Source organism: Esox lucius, chromosome 3, assembly GCF_011004845.1.
Source record: "Esox lucius isolate fEsoLuc1 chromosome 3, fEsoLuc1.pri, whole genome shotgun sequence".
Taxonomy (NCBI): Eukaryota; Metazoa; Chordata; class Actinopteri; order Esociformes; family Esocidae; genus Esox; species Esox lucius.
The window spans coordinates 9,940,754-9,954,175 of NC_047571.1; the positions used below are offsets into that span (position 1 = coordinate 9,940,754).

The 13,422-nt window shown below is 46.7% G+C and overlaps 1 protein-coding gene across 3 annotated transcripts in view; it reads left to right on the forward strand.

Moving 5' to 3' along the window:
• LOC105018241 (testicular spindle-associated protein SHCBP1L) overlaps positions 1-13,422 on the forward strand; it is a 20,809-nt gene continuing 7,387 nt past the window's right edge. The window contains exons 1-9 of one of the 3 annotated variants that reach the window (XM_010883525.3): positions 1-253; positions 433-582; positions 1,855-2,069; positions 8,763-8,849; positions 8,970-9,188; positions 9,337-9,442; positions 9,659-9,812; positions 9,954-10,204; positions 10,595-10,714. In XM_010883525.3, the coding sequence (XP_010881827.1) occupies positions 101-253; positions 433-582; positions 1,855-2,069; positions 8,763-8,849; positions 8,970-9,188; positions 9,337-9,442; positions 9,659-9,812; positions 9,954-10,204; positions 10,595-10,714 (1,455 nt within the window). In that variant the 5' untranslated portion in view covers positions 1-100. The remainder of the gene's footprint in view (positions 254-432; positions 583-1,854; positions 2,070-8,762; positions 8,850-8,969; positions 9,189-9,336; positions 9,443-9,658; positions 9,813-9,953; positions 10,205-10,594; positions 10,715-13,422) is intronic. The other 2 variants (XM_020045593.2, XM_020045594.2) reach the window with 2 other exon arrangements.

The following is a 13,422-nucleotide window of genomic DNA, read 5'->3' on the forward strand; positions in this document are numbered from 1 at the left end:
TAACGCTTCAAAAGCCATTCCAAAAAGTGAATTGACAAGCCATGACGAAACGTCAGTGTTTTCTGCTGACACTCCTCAAATTGTCATCAATAAAGTGCCTATGAGGACAATTTTAACCCCGAATTCTGACGGCGAGGAGCCTGGTGATTTTGAAGCAGCGCAAGTTTTGCCAGAAATCTTCATCTCCAACCGGGCATATACCAACGATGAACGAGTGGCTCTTTTTTGCGATCAGATGATTCGCAACTGTTCAGTGAGTCGTGCCTAGTGAGCTACATTAGATAACCGTACACATTGCCGATAGCTAGCTAGTACTGTAAGCTTATTAACGTTATTTTGCTAACTTTTACATAGGCTAGCTTGCCAGGTAACGGGTGATGCTAAATAACAACCTCGCCACTTAACGAACCCAACCGGCTTTAACACTAACAGGCAGAAGATGCAGGAGAAGCTATAAGTAGCTACATAACAGAACAACTTGCCCACAAACGCTCTTTGATTGCAGTGTGGAAACCCCATCCAAATGTCCTATTTGTAAACTGCGATATTGGGGACATGTCACTCCCGGGTGTGCTTGTCAACGTAAGTTAAGCCAGCAATTTAATTAGTTAACGTACTGTGACGTTTATAACAGTAACATTACTACTGCAGTGTTCAAATCGTAACAGATTTGAGAACAGTCATACACTAGCTAGCTTACTCGGCGATCATCAGCACTGCTACGGGTTGCTTATGCGCGCAGTGCTGTATCGTGTTCTTGTTTGACAGTGGCTGCCTCTGGCGTCAAATAATTATCAATATCTATCTAACTATACACTCACCGGCCACTACATTAGTTACACCTTGCTAGTACCGGGTTGGACTCCTATTTGCCTTCAAAAGTGCCTTAATTCGTGGCATAGATTCAAGAAGGTGCTGGAAACATTCCTCAAAGATACCTTGGTTGTAATTAGTGGTTATTTGGTTACTGTTGCATTTCTATCAGCTGGAACCGGTCTGGCCATTTTCCTCTGACCTCTGCCCTCAATAAGGCATTTTCACCCAGAGAACCACCGTTCACTGGATATTTTTTCTTTTTTGGAACATTCTCTGTAAACCTTAGAGATGGTTGTGGGGGAAAATCGCAGTAGATAAGCCTTTTTGAAATACTCAAACCAGCCCCATATGGGACCAACAACCACGCCACATTTAAAGTAACTCAAACCTTTCTTACACATTCTGATGCTTGGTATGAACTTCAGTAGATTATCTTGACAATGTCTACATGCCTAAATTCATTGATTTGCTGCCATGTGATTGGCTGATTAGATAATGAGTTAACAAGCAGTTGAAAAGGTGTATAGAATGAAGTGGCCGGTGAGTGTATAAGCAGTGGTTCCCAAACTTTTCTAAACCATTGCACACCATACAGATTTTTTTGCCCATAAACCATGAGCCTTAAAAACAAAACGGTTTACACAACATCTGTTTAATATTGACATATGCTTACAGTACTGAATGTGCATGTTTTGTTTCAAATCATTCAAAAGATTCATTTAGAAAGAAGATGGATGTTTAATGGAAAAAAGTCAACTTGAACACATTTTAATAACCAAAAGCCAATTGTTTACTATAATGAGCAGAAATTCTGCACGCCACCCCTGGCCTGTCGTCACTGTGGTGCCGCGGCACTCTGTTTGGGAAACACTGCTGTACGGTACCCTGTAACAATGTCCTTAAGACCTCCGCATCTTCTCAAATGATTACCAGTGCTAGCTAGAGTTATAGTACTGCTGTAAAAAACATATTATCCTCAACAGCCATTGATGGGAGGACTAAGTATCTGACCAATTTTTTATACATTTGCCTGTCTAGGTAAACTTTATACCATGTGAAGGGAAAACACCTCCACTTCTAGTGTCTGTTTCTGTGGCAGAACCGTTTTCTTGCAACACTGCCACCCTATCAAGGGAGTTTTTTGAAGAAGTCTTGAGGGAACATGACTACTCTGTGCCAATCTTGGATGTCTACCCCATTAAAGGATTGGGAACTGATGTAGACAACATTGCTGAATCTTTGGAACATGTCAGGTAAATAAAAGTGAGGGTATCACAATCCTTACTTACAATACCATGTATATTTGCCCCCCCCCCCATGTTAATTTGACAACATGTGCATTGGAGAGGCAACAGCAAGACAATCCCCAAAAAGGAAATTGTTTTGCAGGTCGTGGCCCCAGACAATTGCTCTCTCCTCGTCCTTCCTGATTGATTCTTATCTAGTTTAGTGTTTTGCTAGTGTCCTTGTCACTACTTGTAGCATGAGGCGGTACCTGTATCCCGTTCGGGTTGGACAGGGAGTTCAGCTCTTCCAGGATGGCACATCCATACATGCCGTTGCAAGGTTTGCTGTGTCTCCCTGTACAGTCTCAAGAGCATGGAGGAGATCCCAGGAGACAGGCTGTTAAATAAGGAGAGCTGGACAGGGCCGTAGAAGGGCATGAACCCAGCAGCAGGACTGGTGTCTGTTCCTTTGTGTGAGAAGGAACAGGAGGAGCACTGCCAGAGCCCTACAAAATTACCTCCAGTGGGCTACTGGTGTGCATGTTTCTGACCAAACGGTCAGAAACAGACTCCATGAGGGTGGCATGAGGGCCCGACATCCTCTAGCAAGCAAGCAAGTTTATTTATATACCACAATAGAAAAGAAAAGAATGAATATAAAAATACAGTAGAATAAAAACAAATACTAGAAAGAAAACATCAATAAATCAGGGGGACTCCAGGGTTCAACATTAACATGGGCCACTGGCTCGGGGCCTGTAAGTATTCATAGTATCATAATAAACATTTGCTTGTCATCTTTGCCACTCTTCCTGTGTTAATTTTTGCTTGTTCTCACATTAAAATGCGCTTGGCACTTCTCCCCCCTCGGTGTGGTACAAAAGTCGTCTTTTTGACCAATCATAGTTCTGTATCGTGAAGCTTTGCCCATAGGGGCTTCGCTCCTATTGGTTTACCCCTCTGCCAATAGGCAGGCACTGAAAATGTAAATATGCAAATCACACCTCTCATGGCCATCTGACCCATGGCTATAAAAGAGGTTGTCATACTCTGTTGGGTCTCCCTTCTTTCTTCACGAGAAAGTTTAGATATGCAGTCTTCGGTGATTCTCAACAAGCCAAGGATGGCTTCACCTTCTTCGGTTTCTGTTGGGCGAAGCGGAGTTCTCTGCTTGCCCCACTGAGGTGTCAGGCCAGCTATGCTCGGCTGCGCCACCTGCTGGAGCCGCTGTCTCCATGGTTACGGCTGTAACCGATGGGGAGATGGGCCCAGTTGACTCATGCTTTATCCTCTCCCTTTCGGGTTGGCCCCGCCTTGGGCGGGTTGGCTGTTTGCGGACAGCCCCCCTGCAGCGGTCAGGGCCGAGGAAGATGCTGTCCCTTAAAACAGCGCTTTTGTTGGCTCTGACCTCTGCTAAGAGAGTCAGTGACCTTTGTGTGCTGTCGACGCAGCCTGGCTATCTTGCCATCAATGGCGATGGTAGCAAGGCTGTGTTAATCCCTAACCCGGCCGTTCTGCCCAGGGTGATCAAGGCTTTGTTTCGTTCCATGAAAATGGTGTTGTGGGCGTTTTGGCACACTTTGGCACAGTATGTGCAGTGCACGGCCGTGATGCGGACCACGCCCCAGCTCTTTGTGTGTCACGGTGGCTCCAAGGAGGGCCAGCCTTTGTCGAAACAGCGTCTGTCTTACTGGTTGTGTAAGGCGATTGATCTGGCCTACAAGTCACGTGGCACTCCTATGCCTAGGGGGTTTAGGGCCCATTCCACGCGTGGGGTGGCGGCCTCGGCCGCTCTGTTTAGGGGCGTGGGGGTAGAGGACATTTGTGCTGCTGCGTCTTGGGGGACGCCGTCGCCGTTTGTCCGATTTTACTTGAGTGACATGGCTGCAGGCACGCTGGCTCACTCTGTGCTCAGTGTGGCTGATTCTGGGGTGTGAGTTGGGTCTGTTGAGCTACTGGGACGGTGCATTTGACATTGGTCTGTCCGTTGCTCCGGTGTGCCTGTGCGATTTTGTGTGTGATGCTCGCATTATGTGTGCTTGAGCGTCTGCATGTGCGCAGAGTCCGGGTCTCTGCGTGTTCTCTGGGCTGGCCTCGGATGCTTCGATTCAGTCAAGGCTGATTGAGGAGGTCCCGGTGAGGTTGATGCCGTGCGTGCATTAGTTTGGGGCTGTTTCTGAGTGCACAAACGTAAGTGCTTGGTGTGAGCGGGATGGAAGCGGGTCGGTGTCGTGGTTACTCCATGCCTGAGCCGTCCTGTTTGGCACTTATCTCGTTGGTGAGGTGGGAGACCGGCAGGGAGTACATCTTGGGCTCGCTCGCTTTGCCCTAAACAAATAGGAGCAAAGCACCTATGGGCAAAGCTTCACGATATAGAACAATGGTTACTTTTGTAACTCCAGTTCTATGAGTGGAATGTCGCCCATAGCGTTCTAGGCAAAGCAAATGCGATCTTTTTTTGTGGAAAGAACAGGTTGCAAGGGTCAAAAACGATGTAATAATAAAACAAGGGGGACTCTAACCACCTTAATAATATAACAAGGGGGACTCTAACCAACTTAATAATATAACAAGGGGGACTCCATCCATCCATCATCTTCCACTTATCTGGGGCCGGGTCGCGGGGGCAGCAGTCTAAGCAGGGATGCCCAGATTTCCCTCTCCCCAGACACTTCCTCCAGCTCTTCCGGGGGGACACCGAGGCGTTCCCAGGCCAGCCGGGAGACATAGTCCCTCCAGCGTGTCCTAGGTCTTCCCCGGGGTCTCCTCCCGGTGGGACGGGACCAGAACACCTTCCCAGGAAGGCGTTCCGGAGGCATCCGAAACAGATGCCCAAGCCACCTCAGCTGACCCCTCTCGATGTGGAGGAGCAGCGGCTCTACTCTGAACTCCTCCCGGGTGACCAAGCTTCTCACCCTATCTCTAAGGGATCGCCCAGCCACCCTGCAGAGAAAGCTCATTTCGGCCGCCTGTATCCAGGATCTTGTCCTTTCGGTCATGACCCAAAGCTCATGACCATAGGTGAAAATAGGAACGTAGATTGACCGGTAAATCAAGAGCTTCACCTTGCGGCTCAGCTCTTTCTTCACCACGACAGACCGATACATCGACCGCATTACTGCAGAAGCTGCACCGATCCGTCTGTCAATCTCCCGTTCCATCCTTCCCTCACTCGTGAACAGGACCCCTAGATACTTAAACTCCTCCACTTGAGGCAGTCACTCTCCACCAACCTGAAGTGGGCAAGCCACCCTTTTCCGACTGAGGACCATGGCCTCGGATTTGGAGGTACTGATTTTCATCCCCACCGCTTCAAACTCGGCTGCAAACCGTCCAAGTGCATGCTGAAGGTCCTGGCTTGAAGGGGCCAACACGACAACATCATCCGCAAAGAGCAGACACGAAATTGTGTGGTCCCCAAACCTGACATCCTCTGGCCCCTGGCTGCGCCTAGAAATTCTGTCCATAAAAATTACGAACAGAACCGGCGACAAAGGGCAGCCCTGCCGGAGTCCAACATGCACAGGGAACAAGTCTGACTTACTGCCGGCAATGCGGACCAAGCTCCTGCTTCGGTCGTACAGGGACCTGACAGTCCTTAGCAAAGGACCCAGGACCCCATATTCCCGAAGCACCCTCCACAGGATGCTGCGAGGGACACAGTCGAATGCCTTCTCCAAATCCACAAAACACATGTGGATTGGTTGGGCAAACTCCCATGAACCCTCCATCACCCTGTAGAGGGTATAGAGCTGGTCCAGTGTTCCACGGCCTGGACGAAAACCACACTGTTCCTCCTGAATCCGAGGTTCTACTATCGGCCGTATTCTCCTCTCCAGAACCCTGGCATAGACTTTCCCGGGGAGGCTGAGGAGTGTGATCCCCCTATAGTTGGAACACACCCTCCGGTCCCCCTTCTTAAAAAGAGGGACCACCACCCCGGTCTGCCATTCCAAAGGCACTGTCCCCGACCGCCACGCGATTTTGCACAGGCGTGTCAACCAAGACAGCCCCACAACATCCAGAGACTTGAGGTACTCAGGGCGGATCTCATCCACCCCTGGTGCCTTGCCACCGAGGAGTTTCTTGACCACCTCAGTGACTTCAGCTCGGGTGATGGACGAGTCCACCTCTGAGCCCTCATCCTCTGCTTCCTCAATGGAAGACGTGACGGCGGGATTGAGGAGATCCTCGAAGTACTCCTTCCACCGCCCGACGACATCCCCAGTTGAGGTCAACAGCTGCCCACCTCAACTGTAAACAGCGTTGGTAGGGTACTGTTTCCCTCTCCTGAGGCGCCGGACGGTTTGCCAGAATCTCTTTGAGGCCAGCCGATAGTCCTTCTCCATGGCCTCACCGAACTCCTCCCAGGCCCGAGTTTTTGCCTCCACAACCACCCGGACTGCAGTCCGCTTGGCCTGTCGGTACCCGTCAGCTGCCTCAGGAGTCCCACAAGCCAACCAGGCCTGATAGGACTCCTTCTTCAGCTTGACAGCATCCCTTACTTCTGGTGTCCACCACCGGGTTCGGGGATTGCCGCCTCGACAGGCACCGGAGACCTTACGGCCACAGCTCTGAGCGGCCGCTTCGACAATGGCGGTAGAGAACATGGTCCACTCGGACTCAATATCTCCAGCTTCCCTCGGGATCCAGTCGAAGCTCTGCCGGAGGTGGGAGTTAAAAATCTCTCTGACAGGAGACTCGGCCAGACGTTCCCAGCAGACCCTTACAGTACACTTGGGCCTGCCGAGTCTGTCCAGCCTCCTCCCCCGCCATCGGATCCAACTCACCACCAAGTGGTGATCAGTTGACAGCTCCGCCCCTCTCTTCATCCGAGTGTCCAAGACATACGGCCGCAGGTCAGATGAAACGACAACAAAGTTGATCATCGACCGGCGGCCTTGGGTGTCCTGGTGCCACGTGCACTGATGGACACCCTTATGCTTGAACATGGTGTTCGTTATGGACAAACTGTGACTAGCACAGAAGTCCAATAACTGAACACCCCTCGGGTTCAGATCAGGGGAGCCGTTCCTCCCAATCACGCCCCTCCAGGTGTCACTGTCATTGCCCACGTGGGCGTTGAAGTCCCCCAGTAGAACGATAGAGTCCCCAGTCGGAGCACTTTCCAGCACCCCTCCCAGAGACTCCAAGAAGGTTGGGTACTCTGCACTGCGGTTCGGCCCGTAGGCACCAACAACAGTGAGAGACCTATCCCCGACCCGTAGGCGCAGGGAAACGACCCTCTCGTTCACCGGGGTAAACTCCAACACATGAGCAACTCCAGAGTGGTGAAGAGTCCATCCTCTCTCAAGGAGTGTGGTTCCAGAGCCCAAGCCGTGCGTAGAGGTGATCCCGACTATCTCTTGTCGGAACCTCTCAACCGCGCGCACGATCTCAGGCTCCTTCCCCGCCAGCGAGGTGACATTCCACGTCCCTAGAGCTAGTTTCCGTTTCCAGGGATCGGGTTGTCTAGGCCCCTGCCTTCGACTGCCGCCCGATCCTCTCCTCACCGGCCCCTTATGGTCCCTCCTGTGGGTGGTGAGTCCACGGGAAGGCGGCCCCATGTCGCACATTCGGGCTGAGCCCGGCCGAGCCCCATGGGGAAAGGCCCGGCCACCAGGCGCTCGCGTACGAGCCCCAACCCCGGGCCTGGCTCCAGGGTGGGGCCCCAGCTGCGCCATACCGGGCGACGTCACAGAACTCATAATGTTGTTCATCATTAAGGGGGTTTCAAAACAAGGGGGACTCTAACAACCTTAATAATAAAACAAGGGGGACTCTAACCACCTTAATAATATAACAAGGGGGACTCTAACCACCTTAATAATATAACAAGGGGGACTCTAACCACCTTAATAATATATCAAGGGGGACTCTAACCACCTTAATAATATAATAAGGGGGACTCTAACCACCTTAATAATATAACAAGGGGGACTCTAACAACCTTAATAATAAAACAAGGGAGACTAACTCCCTTAATAATGTGCTCATACACATACAGTTCCTGTCAATAGTTTGGACCCACTTACAGATACTGTACATACATACATAAATACACACATATATATGGCTTTCTAACCCCTCCCAGACACATGGGCATCAATAATCTTCTGTGGGCCTCTGATAGGACTTTTGATCTTGGCATTGTGTGTTACCACACACCCATGTGGTTAAGATCAAACCAGACCACGTTTGGATCTGGTTTGAAGCACTCTGCAAGTACTGTAGGCCTTGTGATCTACTGATGTTCATCTTACCTAACTTACCTTATGCTGTGTTTTGTTTTCCACCCAAGGCTAGTGGCCTTGCTCAATTGCTAGTTGCTAATTGTGTCCTTCGACCTCCTTAATCTTTATTGAAAGCTGGACCCTCCCAAATTACTCTCCAGTGAATGTTTTGTATACTTTTCATCTGATTATAATCTTACCCAATTCATGTGATGTAAAAAAAAACTATCTGCAGGGATATTCCCCATTATTTTAGTGGCATAAATGGTTTCAGAGTTTGTGTGATTTATTAAATTGGGTTACCTTTATCAATGAATGCGGTTGGAATTTAGCTGAAATATCCAAATGCCCCAAAATATATAAAATGTTCCCAAATATTTAAAAAAAACTTTCCTGGTTGTGTACTAATGTTTTCACATTAATTTATTTATTTTCCCTAAAAAAGAAATCTTACAATATATTTCTGCTTTTTATGTCAACCATGCAGGTTTTTCTATGACTTTCTCTGGAGAGACTGGGATGATGAGGAGGAGTGTGACGAGTATGCCGGGCTGATTGAGAAACGCATACAGCTGTAAGCACACCCTCTCACTTCTTGCACAGCCATCCAAAGAATGCCACACAGACTAGATATGAAGTATCTGTCATATTGAAAATTTAGATGACATGGATTATGCTTTGCCTTGGTTTGCAGGTACTATGATATTCAGGATGGAATCATTCCGGGTCCAATCATTGAGAGATACTACAAGACCCTAGTGGCGTACCAAAGCAAACGACTGGAATTGACAATGTTCCAGACCAACATCCGTGGGGAGGCCTTACCCAGTGAAGCTGTGGAGTGCTGGAAAAAATATTACGAAATGTTAATGCTCTGCGGAATCCTGAAGTTCTGGGAAGACCTGCGACTCAGGTGAAAAATTTTGTTTGGTCCTATTAACTTTCCAAACATCCAACTTTCAAGGCTAATTAGGTTATGAATCAACAAGTGATCCCCAGCACTTCTCAAAATGACCAGTAGTATTGTTTTAATATCAACCTATTGTTTTAAATGTCTCCAGAAGTCATGGACCCTTCTGTCCGAGGATCTATAAACGCAGAAAGGGACGGAGAACATCTGGAAAGACTGTGACACATATTGTTGCCCAGATGATGACAAAAGACATGGTTGGTGTGCCTAGTCTGCAATTGGTGGCATATACAGCCTGCTAATATTTAATAAATGTGGGATTTCAAAAATGGGCTTGGTTAAAATTGAGACAGAATTGGGGGAGAACTGCCCACCCTCTATATGGTATGAAAATATTTGCTGTGTCTTGAGATACTGCACATCATCTCAGTTATTTCTGAGCTGTTCATCTGTATTCTATTGTGACCCCCCAGATTAAGAGCTTCTCTGAAGATGTTCTGATGCGTCAGCATGACAATCTGTCAGCCGCTCTAGACTCCTGCTACTCTGGAGACACAGTGGTGGTCTTCCCAGGGGACTACCACACAGCTGCACTGGCGTCCCTCACCGATGATATTACAATAAAGGGTCAGTAAGTACAGGTGACCTTTAGAACCATAATATGATAGAACTGATAGAGAAGGTAAAGCTAACACTGTAACACCTGATTATAGTAGCAGCAAGTGATAGTTAAGTGTTAGTTCAATTTAATAACTATATACTGTTCAGGAGAAGGAGTAAGAAAAGATGTGCAGATCCACTCCGCCCCATCCTACGACCACTTTGTGGCATCCAAAGCCTCCCAGCTGATGCTCATGAACCTGACATTGGTGCAGCATGGAACCTGCGGTGGCATCGTTGTTGTGGAGTCAGGGCAGACGACCCTGGAGAACTGCCTGTTGAAGTGTGAAGGCACAGGAGTGTGCGTCCTGACTGGAGCTTCTTTGGTCATGAAGAACTGTGAGATCTCCGGTGCACAGGTTGTTGTTTTTGGGATGGTTTTTGTATTGTTGCAATTTTTTGGAATAAATTGGGAGTAACTTGCATTTGTAATTAGAAAATGGCTTTAGTTGACTTTGTGCATTTTGTCTTTATATGTTGTCTACCACTAGCAGAACCTTTTACACCAAGTACAATTCTGGGGATGTGTATAGTATTTTACCTCAACGGAAAAGGTCTACCACCCCTTAGAAGTCCTACTTTCACACATATGCTTAGATATACAAAGGCACTTTTGATTCTGCTTTGAATTTTGATCCGATGTAAGTTGGCAGACTTCAAATGATACCATGCAAAATAGACAATGTTGAAAAAAAGCTGATTCATTCTAGAAAATGAGCCAAATTACTTGACATTGCTGACCTTTGCAGGGTGCAGGTGTGGAGCTGTGCCCTGGAAGCTATGCAGAGTTACATCACAATGAAATTCATCACTGCAGCAACCAGCTGGCAAAAGACACAAAAGGCTCACAGGGTGGAATCAATCTCAAGGTACTAGTAATGCTATTCATTATGGCTTTTCCATATGAGGATTGGGGACAGTATACATGCAATGTACAGGTGGAATACCACTAATATAATTATGTAACATGGAAAATAAAGGTTATTGGGGATTCTTGTGAAGGAAGCCTTTAAATCAGGGAGAAACTCAAGATTTTTAGCAATACAATGAGTGCCCTCAAGTATTGGGACAGTAAGGTTTTTTCTTTTCTTTGGTACTTCACTCTAAAAGACTGGATTTCAAATCAAAACATTACTATGAGGTTAAAATATAAATTCTCAGGTTTCACTTGATACTTGTTGTAACCTTAATATACTGGGACAGTTGAGGTGTTTCTGGTTAATATTAGTACCAAAGAGTGTCAATGAAAGTCAACAGAGCCATTGTGTGGCTGCATATTTTAAAAACAGGTGCTTCTACCAAGTTTTGTTGTGGGGGGTGCACACTTTATATTTTCAGAGAAATTATCCATTTGTTTCTCACTTAAATATTGTTGGTTTCAAGATCTTATTAAAGGTAAGATTTATCAGTCTGTACACAAACAAGTTTCAAATTAGGGTGTGTAGAATTTTGATATCTGTATGAAAACTGTTGTGATTTGTAAATGATGAAACCAGTAGGTACACAAGTGGCATCAAATAATATATATATATAAACACGTAAATCACATTGTATGATTTTAAAGTAATTAATTTGCATTTTATTGTATGACAAGTATTTGATACATCAGAAAAGCAGAACTTAATATTTGGTACAGAAACCTTTGTTTGCAATTACAGAGATCATACGTTTCCTGTAGTTCTTGACCAGGTTTGCACACACTGCAGCAGGGGTTTTGGCCCACTCCTCCATACACACCTTCTCCAGATCCTTCAGGTTTTGGGGCTGTCGCTGGGCAGCCCCAAAACTCAAGGACCTTGAGATGCTTCTTACGGAGCCACTCCTTAGTTGCCCTGGCTGTGTGTTTTTGGTCGTTGTCATGCTGGAAGACCCAGCCACGACCCATCTTCAGTTGTCTTACTGAGGGAAGGAGGTTGTTGGCCAAGATCTCACGATACATGGCCCCATCCATCCTCCCCTCAATACGGTGCAGTCGTCCTGTCCGCTTTGATGAAAAGCATCCCCAAAGAATGTTTCCACCTCCATGCTTCACGGTTGGGATGGTGTTCTTGGGGTTTCTTTGAGACTGTGGTCCCAGCTCTCTTTAGATCATTGACCAGGTCCTGCCGTGTAGTTCTGGGCTGATCCCTCACCTTCCTCATGATCATTGATGCCCCACGAGGTGAGATCTTGCATGGAGCCCCAGACCGAGGGAGATTGACCGCCCGTCCCAGGCTTGTGCAGGTGTACAATTTTATCCCTGATGTCCTTACACAGCTCTCTGGTCTTGACCACTGTGGTGAGGTTGGAGTCTGTTTGATTGAGTGTGTGGACAGGTGTCTTTTATACAGGTAACGAGTTCAAACAGGTGCAGTTAATACAGGTAATGAGTGGAGAACAGGAGGCTTTCTTAAAGAAAAACTAACAGGTCTGTGAGAGCCGGAATTCTTACTGGTTGGTAGGTGATCAAATACTTATGTCATGCAAGAAAATGCTAATTAATTATTAAAAACTCATACAATGTGATTTTCTGGATTTTCTTTTTTATTTCCGTCTCTCACAGTTGAAGTGTACTTATGATAAAAATTAGACCTCTACATGCTTTGTAAGTAGGAAAACCTGCAAAATCGGCAATGTATCAAAAACTTGTTCTCCCCACTATGTGTATACAGGTGCTGGTCATATAATTAGAATATCATCAACAAGTTGATTTATTTCAGTAATTCCATTCAAAAAGTGAAACTTGTATAATGTATGCATTCATTCCACACAGAATGATATATTTCAAGTGTTAATTTCTTTTAATTTTGATGATTATAACTGACAACTAATGAAAACCCCAAATTCAGTATCTCAGAAAATTTGAATATTGTGAAAAGGTTCAATATTGAAGAAACCTGGTGCCACACTCTAATCAGCTAATTAACTCAAAACACCTGCAAAGGCCTTTAAATGGTCTCTCAGTCTAGGTATGTAGGCAACACAATCATGGGGAAGACTGCTGACTTGACAGCTGTCCAAAAGACGACCATTGACACCTTGCACAAGGAGGGCAAGACACAAAAGGTCATTGCTAAAGAGGCTGGCTGTTCACAGAGCTCTGTGTCCAAGCACATTAAAAGAGAGGCAAAGGGAAGGAAAAGACGTAGACAAAAGTGTACAAGCAATAGGGATAACCGCATCCTGGAGAGGATTGTGAAACAAAACCCATTCAAAAATGTGGGGGAGATTCACAAAGAGTGGACTGCAGCTGGAGTCAGTGCTTCAAGAACCACCACACACAGACGTATGCAAGACATGGGTTTCAGCTGTCGCATTCCTTGTGTCAAGCCACTCTTGAACAAGACACAGCGTCAGAAGCGTCTCGCCTGGGCTAAAGACAAAAAGGACTGGACTGCTATTGAGTGGTCCAAAGTTGTGTTCTCCAATGAAAGTACATTTAGCATTTCCTTTAGAAATCAAGGTACCAGAGTCCAGTGTAAAGTTTCCACAGTCAGTGATGGTTTGGGGTGCCATGTCATCTGCTGGTGTTGGTCCAATGTGTTTTCTGAGGTCCAAGGTCAACACAGCCGTCTACCAGGAAGTTTTAGAGCACTTC